This window comes from Pseudorca crassidens, chromosome 8, assembly GCF_039906515.1.
Source record: "Pseudorca crassidens isolate mPseCra1 chromosome 8, mPseCra1.hap1, whole genome shotgun sequence".
NCBI classification, from domain to species: Eukaryota; Metazoa; Chordata; class Mammalia; order Artiodactyla; family Delphinidae; genus Pseudorca; species Pseudorca crassidens.
The window spans coordinates 101,445,060-101,463,343 of NC_090303.1; the positions used below are offsets into that span (position 1 = coordinate 101,445,060).

The 18,284-nt window shown below is 41.3% G+C and overlaps 1 protein-coding gene and 1 long non-coding RNA gene across 13 annotated transcripts in view; one reads left to right on the forward strand and one right to left on the reverse strand.

Moving 5' to 3' along the window:
- Window positions 1-652: 652 nt before the first annotated feature.
- LOC137229486 (uncharacterized) lies at window positions 653-17,952 on the forward strand. Its single transcript, XR_010945698.1, has 3 exons — window positions 653-925; window positions 2,638-2,677; window positions 11,899-17,952. It is a non-coding gene; the product is annotated as an uncharacterized lncRNA (long non-coding RNA).
- PRKAG2 (protein kinase AMP-activated non-catalytic subunit gamma 2) overlaps window positions 5,778-18,284 on the reverse strand; it is a 276,835-nt gene continuing 264,328 nt past the window's right edge. For 9 of the 12 annotated variants that reach the window (XM_067747491.1, XM_067747492.1, XM_067747499.1 and 6 more), the window contains 6 exons: window positions 17,787-17,952; window positions 17,433-17,470; window positions 12,867-13,013; window positions 10,032-10,125; window positions 9,646-9,736; window positions 5,778-6,355 (listed from right to left, as the gene is read on the reverse strand). In XM_067747491.1, the coding sequence (XP_067603592.1) occupies window positions 9,687-9,736; window positions 10,032-10,125; window positions 12,867-13,013; window positions 17,433-17,470; window positions 17,787-17,952 (495 nt within the window). In that variant the 3' untranslated portion in view covers window positions 5,778-6,355; window positions 9,646-9,686. Of the gene's footprint in view, window positions 6,356-9,645; window positions 9,737-10,031; window positions 10,126-12,866; window positions 13,014-17,432; window positions 17,471-17,732; window positions 17,953-18,284 lie in introns of those variants that run through there. The other 3 variants (XM_067747493.1, XM_067747500.1, XM_067747498.1) reach the window with 2 other exon arrangements.

Here is an 18,284-nt window from a genome sequence, read left to right on the forward strand (position 1 = left end):
GCGACGACTGTGACGAATGTTAGTTGTAAGGGGCCCCTTTTCGGGCTTACCGATCTGAACGCCTTCGAAAGCTCTGTCCGAAACGCTGTCGTTTTGTGCTGTCTTTTCGAGGGAGGTTTCCAGTGTGTCTGCGCCGCGTGCGGGGACGGAGAGTCCCGCGTGGGGCGGGGGGCGCGGGGACCGGGCGGTGACGGGGCGGGGGGCGCCCCGCGCAGGGAGGCCCTGCCGCCCCGAGGCAGCGGAGCCTCGCGCTGGGGCGGCCGGGACGCCGGGGAGCTTGTTGAAAGGGCGGCGGAGCCCGAGGTCTCAGGTGTGCACGGCCGGGAGGCGGGCCTCGGGTGCTAGGCCCTCGGGCCCCGGAGCTGAGGCGCAGGAGGCGGCGGGAGGGAACAGGCCTCAGCTGGAGGGGCGCGGCTCTGCCCCTGGGGGGTGGGAAGCGTTTCTTCCTCAAAGGCGCCCTGGGACCAGTGGGTCACTGGAATGAGCGAGGTGGCCCCGGCCTGTGGCGAACGAGCACCGGTGACACCGGGAGCGCTGGCCAGCCTTCTCTGCTGTCCTGTGGCTGGGAGGGCGGGGATCCGAGATGCTAGAGTCCTGACCGTGGCGAGCAGGAACGGCCGTGGCACCAAGCCTCTGTCTTCAGTGCGCCAGAACCAGGCGTTTGCTCTGGTCGCCGACGAAATCCCGTGCCTGGGGTGCAGGTTTTCCAGGGAGGGAGACACAGGGTTGAAGTCAGGACCGGTGTTTCAGCGAGTTTTCAGCTTCTGATCTGTGAGGTGCGGAGCTCGGCAGTGCTTCGGGCGCAGAGATGTCTGGAGAGAACTGGGCACCTGAATTTCTTCCAGCTGCCCCGCAGGAAGGAACCTCAGTTTGCTTTGAGAGCTGAATACTTGTACTCTGCCCTTGCTGAGGTCGACATCTAAAGGTAAGTTTTAATGCAGTGTGTTTGGAACAAGTAAGATGGGGTGATCCACAATGAGGTGGAATTTCAGTGGTTTCTCGTGAAGGTGTTTTAAGTGTGCTTCATACACGGACTTACAATTATGCCAGCGTTGTAGGTGATTTTACGTGAGAAACAATTTAGAGTTTGTTCTCGATTTCTTTATGAAAATAAAATAACGGAGTGAAATTGACTTTCCACGTATTTCCCTGTGGGTAGCAGTTTTCTCCTTAGAGTGCTATTAAGCAAAGCAAAAGCCCCTTTTTTGGTGAAAATGCTTTGGAAGGAGATTGTGATGAGGGTCATATGGACCCATGGAATTGGCCTGTGGATTATTTGAATTGTCTCCTTTCCCAAAAAGGCTGCCCACTGAGTTTTTCTTCCAAAGACAGGTGGATTCAGTTAGGAAGTAACAAATACAATCACAATACCAAGAAGATTCTAATCGTTTAGGGCAGAGTTTCTAACTTCACCACTACAGACATCTTGGGCTGGATACTCTTTGTCATGGGGGCCGTCCTGTGCAGTGTAGTGAGTTTTGTGGCACCTGTGGTCTCTACCCACCACATGTCAGTAGCACACAGCCCCTCTCTCCACCCCCAGTGGTGACAACCAAAAATGTCTCCACTTTGCCAAATGTCCTCTAGGGTCAGAACCTCCCCAGATTGAGAACCAGTGGTTTAAGAGGACTGTCTCTTCATGCAAAGATGTTTCTCTAAAAAAATGTTATGAGAAATGTTATCGGCTCAATACGTCTATAAGTTTTTCTCAGAGATTAGAATACAGAACAGATTCCCTCCATTTCTGGAACAGACGTGGTGTTTCTGATACGCTCTTCCTTTCAGATTCGTCACTTTTGTTCACAGTCTTTGGAGGTGCTGTCAGTGTGAGGGCCAGAGTCACAGTGGGCGCTTAAGTGAACCCATGGCCCGCTGGGTCTTAGCGAGCCTCAGGGTGATGAGGGCGCTACAAACACTTGAGGCTTGTCCTGCAAGGGTTTCCAAAGTGAGTTCTCTCTCTCAAATTGTTTAGACGTTTCCCCTTAGAATCCTTCCTTCACTTGGCCTTCAAGTGCCACTTTTCCTTATTCCTAGAGGGGCACGGAGAAGCACGTTTTCTGTAACCCAGTCTTGATCATTTGCTGGGAACAAATAACTCTTAGGTGGAAACAGAAGGATGATGGCTCTTCGTTAGTTGTAGCCTGACCACTAGACTTGGTTGCTTCACTTAGGCCACTGTGTGTAACACATCTGCTCCACACCCTGATGTGCTTGACCTGCCCACACAACTCAAAACCCTTAAACAAACAAACAAAAAGGTACGCTTGGGGGATGGTCAGAGGCTTGCAGGACATGTGTGTGCGTCGTGGGAGGAGACAGTGCTGACATGGTTCTTCGTTAAGTGGCTCCCAGCTGTCTTCTGAAGCAGAAGACACACAGCATGCCTCCTTCACACCGTGCATAGTCTGTGCACGCTCCCGTATGCTACACAAGCAAGGGGCGGAGTGACAATAGATACTTTGAGTTTAAAAACTGTTATTTTAGCAGCTTTGAGATTTTTTACTTTTCCCAAGTATTTTTTTCTTTTTTAAATTGAGGTATAGTTGATTTACAATGTTGTGTTAGTTTCAGGTGTGCAGCAAAGTGATTCATATGTGTATATACATATATTCTTTTTCTGTTTATTTTCCACTATAGATTATTACAAGATATTGAATATAGTTCTCTGTGCTATACAGTAAGTCCTTGTTTTATCTATTTTATTATTATTTTTCGCTGTGTTGGGTCTTCGTTGCTGCACAGGGGCTTTCTCTAGTTGCGGCGAGGGGGGCTACTCTTCGTTGCGGTGCGCAGGCTTCTCATTGCCGTGGGCTCTTTTGTTGCGGAGCACGGGCTCTAGGCGTGCGGGCTTCAGTAGTTGTGGCTCGCGGGCTCTAAAGCGCAGGCTCAGTAGTTGTGGCGCACGGGCTTAGTTGCTCTTGCCGGACCAGGGCTTGAATCTGTGTCGCCTGCGTTGGCAGGCGGATTCTTAACCACTGCGCCACCAGGGATGCCCTGTTTTATATATAGTAGTGTGTATCTGTTAACCCCAAACTCCTAACTTACCCCGCCCCCCACTTTACCCTTTGTTAACCATAAGTTTGTTTTCTATGTGAATCTATTTGTTTTGTAAATAAGTTCATTTGTATCACTTTTTTAGATTCCACATATGTGATATATAATTTGTCTCTGACTTCACTTAGTATGATAATCTCTAGGTCCATCCATGTTGCTGCAAATGGCATTATTTCATTCTTTCTTATTGCTGAGTAATATTCCATTGTATATATGTACCACATCTTCTTTGTATATTCATCTGTTGATGGACACTTACTTCCATATCTTGGCATTATAAATATTGCTGCTATGAACATTGGGGTGCATGTATCTTTTCGGATTAGTTTTTGTCTTTTTGGATATATGACCAGGAGTGGGATTGCACGATTATATGGCAACCCTGTTTTTATTTAAGGACCCTCCATACTGTTCTCCATAGTGGCTGCACCGATTTGCATTCCCACCAACGGTGTAGGAGGGTTCCCTTTTCTCCACACCCTCTCCAGCATTTATTGTTTGTAGATTTTTTGATGATGGCCATTCTGACTGGTGTGAGGTGATACCTCATTGTAGTTTTGATTTGCATTTCTCTAATCATTAGCGATGTTGAGCATCTTTTCATGCATCTGTTGGCCATCTGTATATCTTCTTTGGAGAAATGTCTATTTAGGTCTTCTGCCCATTTTTTGATTGGGTTGTTTTTTTGATATTGAGCTGTATGAGCTGTTTGTATATTTTGGAAATTAAGCTTTTGTTGATCACATTGTTTGTAAATATTTTCTCCCATTTCATAGGTTTTCATTTTTGTTTGTGGTTTCCTTTGCTGTGCAAAAGCTTGTAAGTTTGATTAGGTCCCATTTATTTTTGCTTGTATTTCTTTTGCCTTGGAAGACTGACCTAAGAAAACATCGTTACAATTAATGTCAGAGAATGTTTTGCCTATGTTCTCTTCTAGGAATTTTATGGTGTCATGTCTTATATTTAAGTCTTTAAGCCATTTTTGAGTTTATTTTTGAGTATGGTGTGAGGGAGTGTTCTAACTTCATTGATTTACATGCAGCTGTCCAGCTTTCCCAACACTACTTGCTGAAGAGTCTTTCTTTTCTACGTTATGTGTTTTTGCCTCCTTTGTTGAAGATTAATTGGCCGTAGGTGTGTGGGTTTAATTCTGGGCTCTCTATTCTGTTCCGTTGATCCATATGTCTGTTTTTGTGCCAATACGATGCTCTTTTGATTACTGTAGCTTTGTAGTATTGTCTGGAGTCTGGGAGGGTTATGCCTCCAGCTTTGTTCTTTTTCCTTAGTATTGCTGTGGCAATTCTGGGTCTTTTGTGGTTCCATATAAATTTTAGGATTATTCTAGTTCTGTAAAACAATGTCATGGTAATTTGATAGAGATTGCATTAAATCTGTAGATTGCTTTGGGTAGTAAGGCCATTTTAATAATATTCTTCCAGTCTAAGAGCATGGGATGTATTTCCATTTCTTTGAATAATCTTCAGTTTCCTTTATCAGTGTTTTATAGTTCTCAGCATATGTCTTTCACCTCCTTGGTCAGGTTCATTCCTAGGTATTTGTGGGGTTTTTTTTGGACAGAGTTTTAAAAGGGGTTTTTAAAAACTTTCTCTTTCTGATATTTCATTGTTCTCCAAGTATTACCATTAGCCTAAGTCACAACCACTACTATTTCTATGGGGAAAACATAGACAAAAATCTCCTCTCATATTTGGCCTACTAGGAGATGAAAAAATTGACACCTAGCACAAGAAAATCTGCATGGCCATTTTTAATTAAATATGTTCTATTTAATAATGGAGGAAGTTTATGAATCAAATCATTAAGGTTTTTTTCTGTTGATGTAAAAAAGAATATGAGAATTCATGTTCTCCTTTATTTGGGGAGAAATATCTAAGTGGGAAACTGCATGTAGAATTTTAATTAATATGTGCTGACAGGGAGATCAGCTCAGTGCTTTGTGACCACCTAGAGGGGTGGGATAGGGAGGGTGGGAGGGAGACGCAAGAGGGAGGAGAAATGGGGATATATTTTTACGTATAGCTGATTCACTTCGTTATAAAGCAGAAACTAACACACCATTGTAAAGCAGTTATACTCAAAGATGTTAAAAAAAGAAATGTGCTGAAATACAAAGTATTTTAAAGAACTTCTGTAACAAGATGGCAGATAGTAAGATTTATTTTAATTTTTCAATCTGCAAAAAAACCCCCCAAAACAAAAAACCAAACTATACTCTCACACACACACACACACACAGAGATATATGTATATATATATAGTGTCAACATTTTCAGAGCACTTACATTAGGAAACATTGTGTTTCTCCTCACCATATGACAATACTGTATATGCCACAGTAAAATTTACAAAACAATCGCATCAGCAATCACACAAACGTCATGATTTTCATGTCAAAACACAAGGAAAAATAGACATCTTCCCGGCACTTTGTTTGCAGCCCCACAGAGAGGTTCCCACAAATGCTGTTAGAAACTTCAGCTTTTAAAACCTAACAGCGGCTATTAGAGAAGTCATATCCTTTCCAGATCAAACTTAATGAGAATTTCGCCCTTTTAAAATAGCAACCAATGGTTTATTAATGGGTACGGTGAAGTTTACCCACCAAAGGATGTGTAAAAAATTGCATGAAAGTAAAAATAAATAAAGCTGTTGTAAATCAGCCTTGTTTACACTATAGTTCAGAACAGAACACTAACACATAAAACCATCATTAAAGTTTTATAAAGTAATTATTTATATTCAAATTACAGCTATTCAACAAATCTAATGAAAACAAACTGATTTGGTAAAGGTTCAGACGTTCACACTCCAGCAGTGTCAGTTCACAAGGACGCTCCAGCTGCGATGGGCAGTAGTGATGACATATCGCTGTTCTGACATAAGGCACTAGATCTCAATATGCCACACACTCGCCTTATGTCATATTACCTGTTAGATACCAGTGAATTCTTTAAAATGAAAAATAAGAGAAATTCAGGACACAGTGCACTTTAATGACATACAGCATCTGAAATCTTTCAGACAACGGTCTGAAAAGAGTCTTTTAATGCAAGCTCGCATCTTCAAACACAAAATCTTTCTTTTTTATGCTTAGTTTCAACATCACTGGAAAAAACACCCATCACTAAACCCTGATACACATTCTCAGCCATTGGACTCTGTTCTATCGCAGTCAGTGTTCATGAGGCAAAGCGTGACCCAGCATCTTTGTTCAAGTTCTCCTGCAAGGGCTCCTCCACTCACGGTTGTCATTCGGTTTCTGTCTCCTTCTGCTTGGCACCTATTAGGAGATGGGAAAGGAAAGTTTCAAAGCCATATAAAAATACGTTGCAGCTGTGCATGTCCTATATGAGCGCAGTGGTGGTTCTCTGCCTGGTGACACCTACCCGCACCTGCAGAGCCTTAGGAGACGTGGGGAATGAGCAGGTGAGCTCCAGGCTCCCCATCCCCACCTGCCATCACTGCAGCACGCTTTTAATCCATTTTGCATATCGTAATTCTAGCACTCTTTTTTTTTTTTTCCTTCTGGCCATGCCACAAGGCTTGAGGGATCTTAGTTCCCGGACCAGAGATTGAACTTGGGCCACGGCAGTGAAAGCACGAAGTCCTAACCACTGGACCATCAGGGAATTCCCTGCATATCATAATTCTAAATATGCAAGGTTTAATTTGGAAAAGAAGAGGGTTCTGCTGCTAAAAGTTTTTAAAAGAAATATGTATTTAAGTTTTAGCGAAGGTGCAAAGTATTTCTGTTGTACATACTTATAAAAATGTAAAAGCATTAAACATGCTTACAGTAACTGCACATAAAACCTATTCTCAGCTTGCCAGGATATTTTGAAATGGGTTGGGAGGGGGAGCTGCCATTTTTTTCATTACAACAGATTCTGTATTTTCTCATCAGACACTAGAAGACACTCAACTTTGAAAGAGATCAACACTCTATAAAAATAAGGGGCTAAAATTGTAGCTACTGCCATCAGGCTGCTTACTCACTAGCTGCACGTGTGGATACTTAGGTTTGTTTGGAGAGTCTGAATTAAGTTGGACAGTGAACTACTGCTAAAAACTTTTTAAAAAAGAGAAGATGTTATTATATCAAATCAGTATCCTTAATGGGGAATTGTGTCCATTATCTGGTGAAAAGAATAACCACCGGTACCTTTTATTCCCATAATAGTGGATTCTTTTAAAAAGCATCTCTTACTGATTATTCCATAAACATCCACTCAGCAGGGCTTGTCCAGGTATGGGGCTTGTCCTGGGTATGGGGTCTGACGGCGCACAGCGTTCACACATGGCTGTGGTTTCAACCAGAGTATCTCTGGAGGGCCACTAGGCCTGTGTCAGGCTGCTTATCCTGTAGCTGAAGGGAGGGACGGAGGCTGCACAGGTGAGCAGCAAGCTGGCCCACACTCACACAGCTCCGAGGGGACAGCGGGGTTGGACTGCCCAGGCTGGACCTCTAGTCTGATGCTCGCACCACACGGTCACCCGAGTATGCTAGCGTCTAATCTGATGGAGGCGCTCCCTCTCTTCCAAGACAGCGCTGCTCCCGGTGTTCACCGGTAATCCAGTTATTAGGAATACAGGGGATTTTCCTAAATGAACAGCGTTATACACACCGTGCTACAAAGAATTCTAATTCGACTATCCCTGTCTTTACAATATTTATTTCTGTGGTAACAGACATTCCAAATCCAGCCGTGGAACAGGTTTCCTCTTTGCATTTTCATTCATGCTGACTTGCATTAATAATTTAGAATTTTTGAAATATCAAATTTGGATGGAAATTTAAACTCATCCAGGCGAACATTCTCATTCTTACGGTTTGTGACACCAAGACATAGAGAGGATAAAGAATTGCTTACTCTGAATTGGTAATGCACAAAGAATCTTGGCCACGGGGACAGAAGCGAGTTGACATTTGGCCTGACTCAGCCCGGCAAGCTGTGTGCCTTGGCCCAGGGCCAGCTGACTAGAAAAGGGGCATCTTTTTCTGAAGGTGCCAAGTTACGTGCCTGTGGGGATGAGCCTGCCTGGAGATGAGTCCTTTTCCTAACATGCACAGAGGAGCTGCACAGCTGACCCTTGAACAACACTGGGGCGCTACCCACAACTTATCCTTTGTATCCACGATTCCCCTCCATATCCGCAGTTCGGTGTCTGTGGATTCAACCGACCGTGGACTGTGTAGCACTGCAGTATCTACTATTGAAAAAAATTCACGTATAAGTGGACCCATGTTGTTCAAGGGTCAACTGTACATAAATGCAATCCCACTCTTCGCATTGGTCCTGCTTCCTTGCTCTGTTGCGTCTGTGGGGTTCATCCACTGTCCGATACAGCTATGTGTGTTCACCATCAATGCATTCCACTAATGGACAGAATGCAGTCTGTCCGTTCTTCTGCTCAAAGATATTTGGGTTATTTCCAGTTTGAGGTTATTACAAGTAATGCTGTGAACAGTCTCACATCTTCTAGTCCTTTTCTCATGACTACAGAGATTATCATGAGCCATAAAAAAAACAAAAATGAAATCCTGCCATTTTTGACAACATGGATAGATCTCTCACTTATTTCTAAGTGAAATAAATCAAGACAGAGAAAGATAAATACCATATGGTTTCATTCATATGTGGAATCTAAAAAGACCCAAGCCAAAACTGATGAACAAAGACAACAGAAGAACGTGGAGAACACAGCAGTGGTTACCAGAAGGGAAGGGGGTGGGGGTGGCTGCAGTGGGTGAGAGGCTCAGCTGTATGGTGGTGGATGATAGCTGGTCTTGGGGGGGTGATCACTCTGTAGTGTGCACACATGTTGAACTCGAACGCTGTACTAAAACTTATGTAATGATTAAAAAGAGGTTACCATGAATTTCAGGTTCTCACGTATCTGACATTTGAAAATGACTGCAACAAGCCCCGTGTCTAGAGTTTCTGACTCAGCAGACATGGGCTGGGCCCCACCTGTGCGTTTCTAACAATGTCCAGCTGCTGCTCCTCTACAGCCTGCTGGGAGTCACCCCCCCCCCCCCCGAAGCACGCCCCTGTCCTTCTCACTTAATCAGTGCGATCTGTTTCTCGCTGGTGATGGGGATTCCTTTTCAGGTGGGTATCTCCAGGCTATAGGCCAACTGTAAAAACTAGTCTTAGCCAGTGTGATTGATTTCTGAACTAAAGAAAAATCAATACCCTAGTAAAGGCACATTTTAATGTTTAACTTCTGAGAGTTCAAAGGGCACATGGTTTAGTCTCCTGTCTTGGCCTTGATCTGTGAGGCCTGAGGCTGGGTTGTCTGTACTTCGTGTGGGTGGGGAGGGGAAGTGGAGGGCTGGTGGTTTTAGGACCCCTTCAGCCATTAAACGATTAAACCGTGTGACACAGGAGAAACACCAAAGGCCCCTCCCTCCCCCTGCCTCACGGGCTCCCTGACTGTGACCTGAGGGTTTGCTTAGAGTTAATCTGGCAGAAAATGAGTTTAGTCACCAATGTCTGGCAGTTAACGTAATTTCCATACACTATTAATGGAAAAAAGTTTGCGTAGGTCAAACTTTTATATACTCACTACTAGTAAGCTTTTTTTTTCTTTTTGAAGGGTAGATTGTTTCAATACTTAGGTCCCAAAGAATTTCCCTCCCGATTTCCAGTTAGTAGTCCTAAACATAAAGCAAAACTGAGGAGATCTTCACTTTTTAATGGGCAAGGTTATGACGATCATGGCAATGAATCCTCGATTACTTAAGCACTTCTGGGTGTCGACAGGATGCTCTTAAGTCAGAATACTTTCTATAAGCTTTTCAAAACCACAAAGAAAATGAAAATGGTTTACAAAGTACTGCATAGAAAGGTGAGGCTGGCAGGTGGGCGAGGGAGGGCTTGCTGCCCCGCATCCCCGCCCCTGCCCCGGCTTCCTGCGCACTTACAGTAAAGGTCAGACACTGGCATTTATACCTGCAGGGGTGAGTATCAGGGCTTGCAGAATATCCGACAGGGAAATAATACCCACGATACTGTCTGTTTCATTTACTACCACCAGCCGATGGACCTGCAGACAAGAGGAAAGGAGGCCACGTGTGAAAGTTGAAATAAGTAAAGGTTTAAAATGGACGTTAGAAAAAAAGTCTTTCATGTGCTATACAATGAACAGATCCCACAAATGAGAGAAAGTAACAGTGCACAGAGCCATGCAATGGTCTTGGCTCTGTTAAAATGCAATGCTGATTTGCTTGACTACTTTTAAGAAAAATTAGCCAGATATGTCCTGCTGAGTTTTTTATTTTCAAAATATTAATATATGAAAGATAAATTCAAAACATGAAGTATCACAGTAGCTGCTTCATGTGGCTCTAATCTCTAAAACGGTTTTTAATTTTTAAAAGTTGTATCTCGGTTTCTATTAACTATCAGATAACTGTTTTTACCTGGGAGAGAAGTCCAAATAAGCAGTGAAACTAAATAAAAGGTCACTGCTCTTAGATTATATTTTCCCTTTTCTCTATGAAGTTCATATATTAAGAATAACAGAGGATGATCAACTATGATCAAGTGAAATAAATTACATTCACATCTTGTTTTCTACTTGAAAGTCTTTTATAAGTGAGTGGACAATGTTCTGAGGTATTACTATAGCAAAGTGTCCTTAAAACAGGAAAGGAGGGAGAGAGCATCATGCTTCTCTGATTTAAAAGCTTTAGAATTTAGGCTTGAGGCAACCACATGCCAGTCGGTTACCCTGGAGATCCTCTTCTCCACACTGAACAGTTAAAACCTGCTGGTACAGAATGGGTGGCACAGGAGGGAGATGGGAGGAGCGGGGATATCATTTTTATAGTTCGTCTCTAATGATACTGTGCCGGTGATGCTTTTGACATCATAGCTTGCTTTTAGGTTAAAAGAGAAATCACTTTGTCATCTTTCTCATGCTAATCAACATAAATTTCTTTCAAAAGCTTCTCTAGAAAAAGTTATGTTCTTCAATAACCCTGTGATATAACACAGTTATCTATTTAATCATAAGTTGATTTACATCTAGGGCCAGAGAATGCTATATATTCTATACTAGACACATTTTGTTGTTAACATTTAATAATGATAAATAACTATCTTTTGAACTACTAAAGGTCAAGGGGAAACCATTTCACTTAGAATTAGTTCTGTCAGACAGAAATGACCACCAAAAATATTATCATCTGTTGCTGAGTCTAAACTTATGAATGTTTCTTTTCTAAAAGCTAGTGTGATATTTGTCATATAAATAAACCAAATCATCGCTGATACTGTATACCCTTCTCCTAACAAAATATGTTGAAGCTGGGAATTCCCTGGCGGTCCACTGGTTAGGATTCTGTGCTTAAACTGCCGAGGGCCTGGGTTCAGTCCTTGGTTGGGGAACTAAGATCCCACAAGCTGCTCAGTGCAGCCACAAATATACTATATATATATATAAAATATGTGTGTATATATATGTGTATGTATATATATGTGTGTATATATGCATGTGTGTATGCATGTGTATATATGCGTATATGTGTATATATGTGTGTGCATATATGTATGTGTGCGCATATATGTATGTGTGTATATGTGTGTGCGTATATATGTGTATGTGTGTGCGTATATATGTGTATGTGTATATGTGTGTGTGTGTGTATACACACACACACATACACACACACATGTTGAAGCTAAAAACTGGTTTGTCCCCCAACAAGGAGTCATATGGTGAAAAAAATTAATGACGAAAAAAGTCAAGGTGGGTAACTTGAGAAAACTTTAATTACACCTGTATTTCCCTCAGTAACCTATTTTCATATTAAAGTTTGTGCGGCTCACCAGATGGACTTCCAGGACAAGCCAATCACTTTCTTCTCCTACCTGACAGTAGCACGCGCTCAAACAGAGGTCTTGGGAACACGAAGGCGTGCTGGCGTTCTCCACAGAAACAGCCGTGTTAATACTGAGGTGCGAGTCTTTCTAGTCTCTTTTCTATGCACGTGCACTTATGTTAACACGAAGCATCACACTATATATAGTAACTGGCCTTTCTCTTAGCAATATATTATTTTTCCATATCAACAGTATTCTCCTTAAACACGATTTTTAATTGTTATAAAGGATTCCATCAGATGGATGTGGTCCATTGTCCTTAAAATTAGGCAGGAATGTCTTACCTATTTCTGCTTATGATCTTCAAAAGGCATATACAAAAGAACAATAAAAACCTTAGATGTATTCCTAAGTCAATTAGAACCCTCTGGAAAACTAGTAATGGATGTTAAATTCAAGTAGAAAAAACTTCGTGTTGAGACTAGTGAAACAGGGTAAAAGCCATGGCAGCTGAAGCTTGGGGAGTCAGCTCTGCTAAGGACGGAGCAGGGTGTCTAACTTAAAAAAAAAAGATCAGAATACATTTTATTGACTTACTTGTTAAGACCACATAATTACACATTTTTAGCTTTAAATTCATCAATACTCTAATGAAACTTAAAGCTCTTGGGACTTCTGTTTTCTCAAGTATGTTTTAAAACCATGAAAGTATCTTTATTTGATTCAGCTATGATGTCAGGACTTATAAATGAAATTCAATTCAGTGAACATTCACAGATGACCTACTATGTGCCAAGACATGTGCTAGGTTCTGGAGCAGGGAGACTGTGTCACGGGACTGGACTGGAAGGCTGCCTCACGGGCTGGTCCTGTGACTCAGAATTCCTGGGGCACTGTTTCCTAGTTAGGTGCTCATGGCAGACGGGGAGGTGGGGAGGGACCTGGATGCAGCCACTTTACCTCGGCTCTCACTATTCTGTCCACGATGGTCTCCAGTACTTCCAGCTTACTGCACTTCACTACGCCTTCGAAATACTGTGACCGGTGCTGCAGGGCCTGGGTCACTGTGATGTCTAGGTTGTTGTATGTTTTTTCAGCAGCAAGGTTCTATAATAAAGTAACAGTGAGTTATATCCTTCATTTCAATTCACATTTAATGACCAAAGTTAGTTCAAAGCAGCCTGTTCCTTAAAAACATTAATGTTTATCATAACTTAGTACCACTGTACCAGCTTATGACATGCCATCAGTACTGTTATTTCATCATCTTATCAATAATCATTTAAAGCTTATAAGGTGTACCTTTATTATGAAGCAACCATTTAAAACAGTTAAATTCTGACTGTATGTCCTACAGAAGATTCCCCTATCCTTACCCTATAGGTTCTTTTTTTTTTTTTAAATTGAAGTATAGTTGATTTACAATGTAGTGTTAGTTGCTGGTGTACAGCAAAGTGACTTATTTATATATATATATTTTTATTATAGGTTACTATAAGATATTGAATATAGTTCCCTGTGCTATACAGTAGGGCCTTGTTGTTTATTTTATATACAGTAGTTTGTATCTGTTAGTCCTAAACTCCTAATTTATCCCCCCACTTTTACCCTATGTTCCCTGAATGAACAGTGTTTTGAGAGGTGGAGTAACACCTGCAAAGGGTGAGAAGTCCCCAGGGCTAGGGAACAAGGCTTTTGCTAGAAAGCCTTTGCGGGGGTGATCAGGGAGGAAGCCCTGTAGATCGGAATGGCTGCTCAAGGTTCTGATTAATCTTACAGGGTCCCACCCAACCAAATTCCAATAAGCCTATTTTTTTGGTGTCTGTTATATTAAACAGAATAAGATGAAACAAAAGGGTCTGAGACAGCTACAAAAGAATACTTAATGCTATGGTCAATATTAAGGCAAAAAAACGGTATGCAGGTTTGGGGCTATCAAAGTTTCAGTTCCCTTTCTTAGAAATCATGTAAAACTCTTAAGGAAATGAATTTAAATGAATGGGGGAAAAGTATCGAGTGGAAGGATGTAGGACCAAAATCAATCTAGTAAATTTAAACCAGGGAATAAAAAACAGAACTTTACATAATGCCATTTGCTGTCCTCTTCAGAACAGTTGTTCCCAATTAGCAAGTAGTGGGATGTGGGTGACCAGGAATCCACCTGCGCACTAAGCACATGCCTGTTGGCAGAATGAATCAATGTCTCTGGTATAGAAACATGACTATTTAACACATACACATGCTGTAGTAACGGATAAGTGACTCATGTACTGAAAAGACAAAGAATTATAAAATGCTACTAATATGGAAAGGTACAGTCTCCCAGGACTGAACCAGGAAGAGTCAGAAAATATGAACAGACCAATCACAAGCATTGAAATTGAAACTGTAATTAAAAACCCACAAACAAAAGGCCAGGACCTGATGGCTTCACAGGTGAATTCTATCAGACATTTAGAAAACAGCTAACACCTATCCTTTAGAAACTGTTCCAGAAAATTGCAGAGGAAGGAAAACTCCCAAACTCATTCTATGAGGCCACCATCACCCTAATACCAAAACCAGACAAAGATACCACTAAAAAAGAAAATTACCGGCCAATATCACTGATGAACATAGAAGCAAAATCCTCAACAAAATACTAGCAATTTGAATCCAACAATACATTAAAAGGATCACACACCATGATCAAGGATTTCTCAGAATCCACAAATCAATCAGTGTGATACACCATATCAACAAATTGAAGAATAAAAACCTATGATCATCTCAATAGATGCAGAAAAAGCTTTTGACAAAATTTAACACCGATTTATGATAAAAACTCTCCAGAAAGTGGGCATAGAGGGAACCTACCTCAACATAGTAAAGGCCATATATGACAAACCTACAGCTAGCATCATACTCAAGGGTGAAAAGCTGAAAGCATTTCTTCTAAGATCAGGAACAAGACAAGGATGCCCACTCTCACCACTTTTATTCAACACAGTTTTGGAAGTCCTAGCTACGGCAGAGAAGAAGAAGAAATAAAAGGAATCCAAATCACTGTTTGCAGATGACATGATAGTATACACAGAAAATTCTAAAGACGCTACCAGAAAACTATAGAGCTCATCAATGAATTTGGTAAAGTTGCAGGCTACAAAATTAATACACAGACACCTGCTGCATTTCTACACACTAACAATGAAAGATCAGAAAGAGAAATTCAAGAAACAATCCCATTTACCACTGCATCAAAAAGAATAAAATACCTAGGAATAAACCTACCTAAGGAGACAAAAGACCTGTACTCCAAAAACTATAAGATGCCGATGAAAGAAGCTGGAGAAGACACAAACAGATGGAAAGATATACCATGTTCTTGGAATGGAATAAATATTGTCAAAATGACTATACTACCCAAGGCAGTCTACAGATTCAGTGCAATCCCTATCATATTACCAATGGAATTTTTCACAGAACTGGAACAAAAAAAATCTTAAAATTTGTATGGAGATACAAAAGACCCCAAATAGCCAAAGCAATCTTGAGAAAGAAAAATGGAGCTGGAGAAATCAGGCTGCCTGACTTCAGACTATACTACAAAGCTGTAGTCATCAAAACAGTATGGTAGCGGCACAAAAACAGAACTGTAGATCAATGGAACAGGATAGAAAGCCCAGAAATGAACCCACGCACCTATGGTTAATTAACCTAAGACAAAGGAGGCAAGACTATACAGTGGTGGAAAGGCAGTCTCTTCAACAAACGGTACTGGGAAAACTGGATAGCTACATGTAAAAAAATGAAATTAGATGATTCTTTAACACCATACACAAAAATAAGCTCAAAATGGATTAAAAACCTAAATGTGAGACCAGACACTATAAAACTCTTAGAGGAAAACATAGGCAGAACACTCTCTGACATAAATTGCAGCAATATGTTTTCCCATCCATCTCCCAGAATAATGGAAATAAAAACAAAAATAAACAAATGGGACCTAATTAAAGTCAAAAGCTTTTGCACAGCAAAGGAAACCATAAAACGAAAAGACAACCCACAGATTGGAAGAAAATGTTTTCAAATGATGAGACCGACAAGGGATTTAGTCTCCAAAATTTACAAACAGCTCATGTGGCTTAATATCAAAACAAACAACCCAATCAAAAAATGGGCATAAGGGGCTTCCCTGGTGACGCAGTGGTTGAGAGTCCACCTGCCGATGCAGGGGACACGGGTTCGTGCCCCGGTCCGGGAAGACCCCACATGCCACGGAGTGGCTGGGCCCATGAGCCATGGCTGCTGAGCCTGCGCGTCCGGAGCCTGTGCTCCGCAACCGGAGAGGCCACAACAGTGAGAGGCCCGCGTACAGCAAAAAAAAAAAAGCATAAGACCCAAATAGACATTTTTCCAAGGAAGACATACAGATGGGCAAAGAGGCACATGGAAAAGATGGTCACCATCGCTAATGATTAGAGAAATACAAATCAAAACTAAAATGAGGTATCACCTCACACCAGTCAGAATGGCCATCATCAAAAAATCCACAAACAGTAAATGCTGGAGAGGGTGTGGAGAGAAGGGAACCCTCCTACACTGTTGGTGGGAATGTAAATTGGTGCAGCCACTATGGAGAACAGTATGGAGGGTCCTTAAAAAACTAAAAATAGAGCTACCATACAACCCTGCAATCCCACTCCTGGGCATATATCTGGAGAAAAACATGGTCCAAAAGGATACATGCACCCCAATGTTCATTGCAGCACTGTTTACAATAGCCAAGACATGGAAGCAACCTAAATGTCCATCGACAGAGGAATGGATAAAGAAGACGTGGTACATACATACAATGGAATATTTCTCAGCCATAAAAAAGAATGAAATAATGCCATTGCAGCAACATGGATGGACCTAGAGATTGTCATGCTGAGTGAAGTAAGTCAGAGAAAGAGAAATATCGGATGATACCGCTTATATGGGGAATCTAAAAAGAAATGATACAAATGAATGTATTTTCAAAACAGAAATGGACTCACAGACTTAGAGAATGAACTTATGGTTACGGGGCAGGGGCAAGGTGGAGGGAAGGGATAGTTAGGGATTTGGGGATTGACAAGTACACACTGTTATATTTGAAAAGGATAACCAACAAGGACCTACTGTATAGCAGAGGGAACTCTGCTCAATGTTATGTGGCAGCCTGGATGGGAGGAGAGTCTGGGGGAGAATGGATACATGTATATGTATGGCCAAGTCACTTTGCTGTGCATCTGAAGCTGTCACAACATTGTTAATCGGCTATATTCCAATATAAAATAAAAAGTTAAAAAAATAAAATGCTACTAATATGTTATTCACTGCTAAACCAATGAATATTAAAAGTACAATTACTGTTGGGGAGTCTATGGAATTCTCTGATAAGGTCCTCATCCTCAAAGAAGCTAGGAATTGTTAAAATAGGAAAAGTCACAAAAAACAGACTAATGAATATGCTTTAAATGCATTCTAGATGACAGGTTTAACAAAATTAAAAATACTTACAATTACATCAAATTTGGAATAAATATCTACAACTTTTCCTAAAAATAAAAATGTATGTTAGAATAATATCTTAGAAACAAAAAACAGCATTTAATATCAATCTTAACTAGATATTCACTAAGAATTAAATATTGCTAAACAAAATAAACCTGACTATTTTAAAAGGGACATGAAATCATATCTTAATGGAAAATGTGAAAATAAGCCAGTATAAAATTCTTATTCTCCTGAGTACTCCTTGGTCTAAGTTTTCATTTCCCCACTTATCTGATATGCCAGGTCATTTAACAATAGTTTTACCCTAAGGAGATAAACCGTTGTTTCTGTTCAACTGGTATGGCTCAGCACACAGACCTGACTCGTCCACAACAGGCAAGGCTGACACTCGTCTTTCCACGAAGACGTTCAAGGCTTTAATGATGGGAGTGTCTGGGTGTATGAAGGCGATGTTGTGGTAGGTCCCGATTCCGAGTGCACCCAGGTTCTGCTTCATGAAAGCAGGCTTTGGCATATCAGACATCTAGACAGGAAGACGGGCACAGATGCTCTAGAGCCAGAGCAGACCTTTTCAGTGTTCACATGTCCACATTCGATGAAAAACTATGTGCAACAAATTAGTCTTTTCTAACAATCCACCCGGATATCTGAATTAACATGAAAATGTTACATACAAGAACTGTGTCTTTTGTTCAAACCAGCTTATATGTTTATGCTTATTTAACTACTTAGTAAAAATACTGCAAAGCACTAACACTGTAACATTTTCTCCTTCTCTTCACCCACTGGAAAACCGGACAGGAGGGAACGACAGGTCTATTTGGAAATTAAGACCCATCAGCCACCGAGAATCTT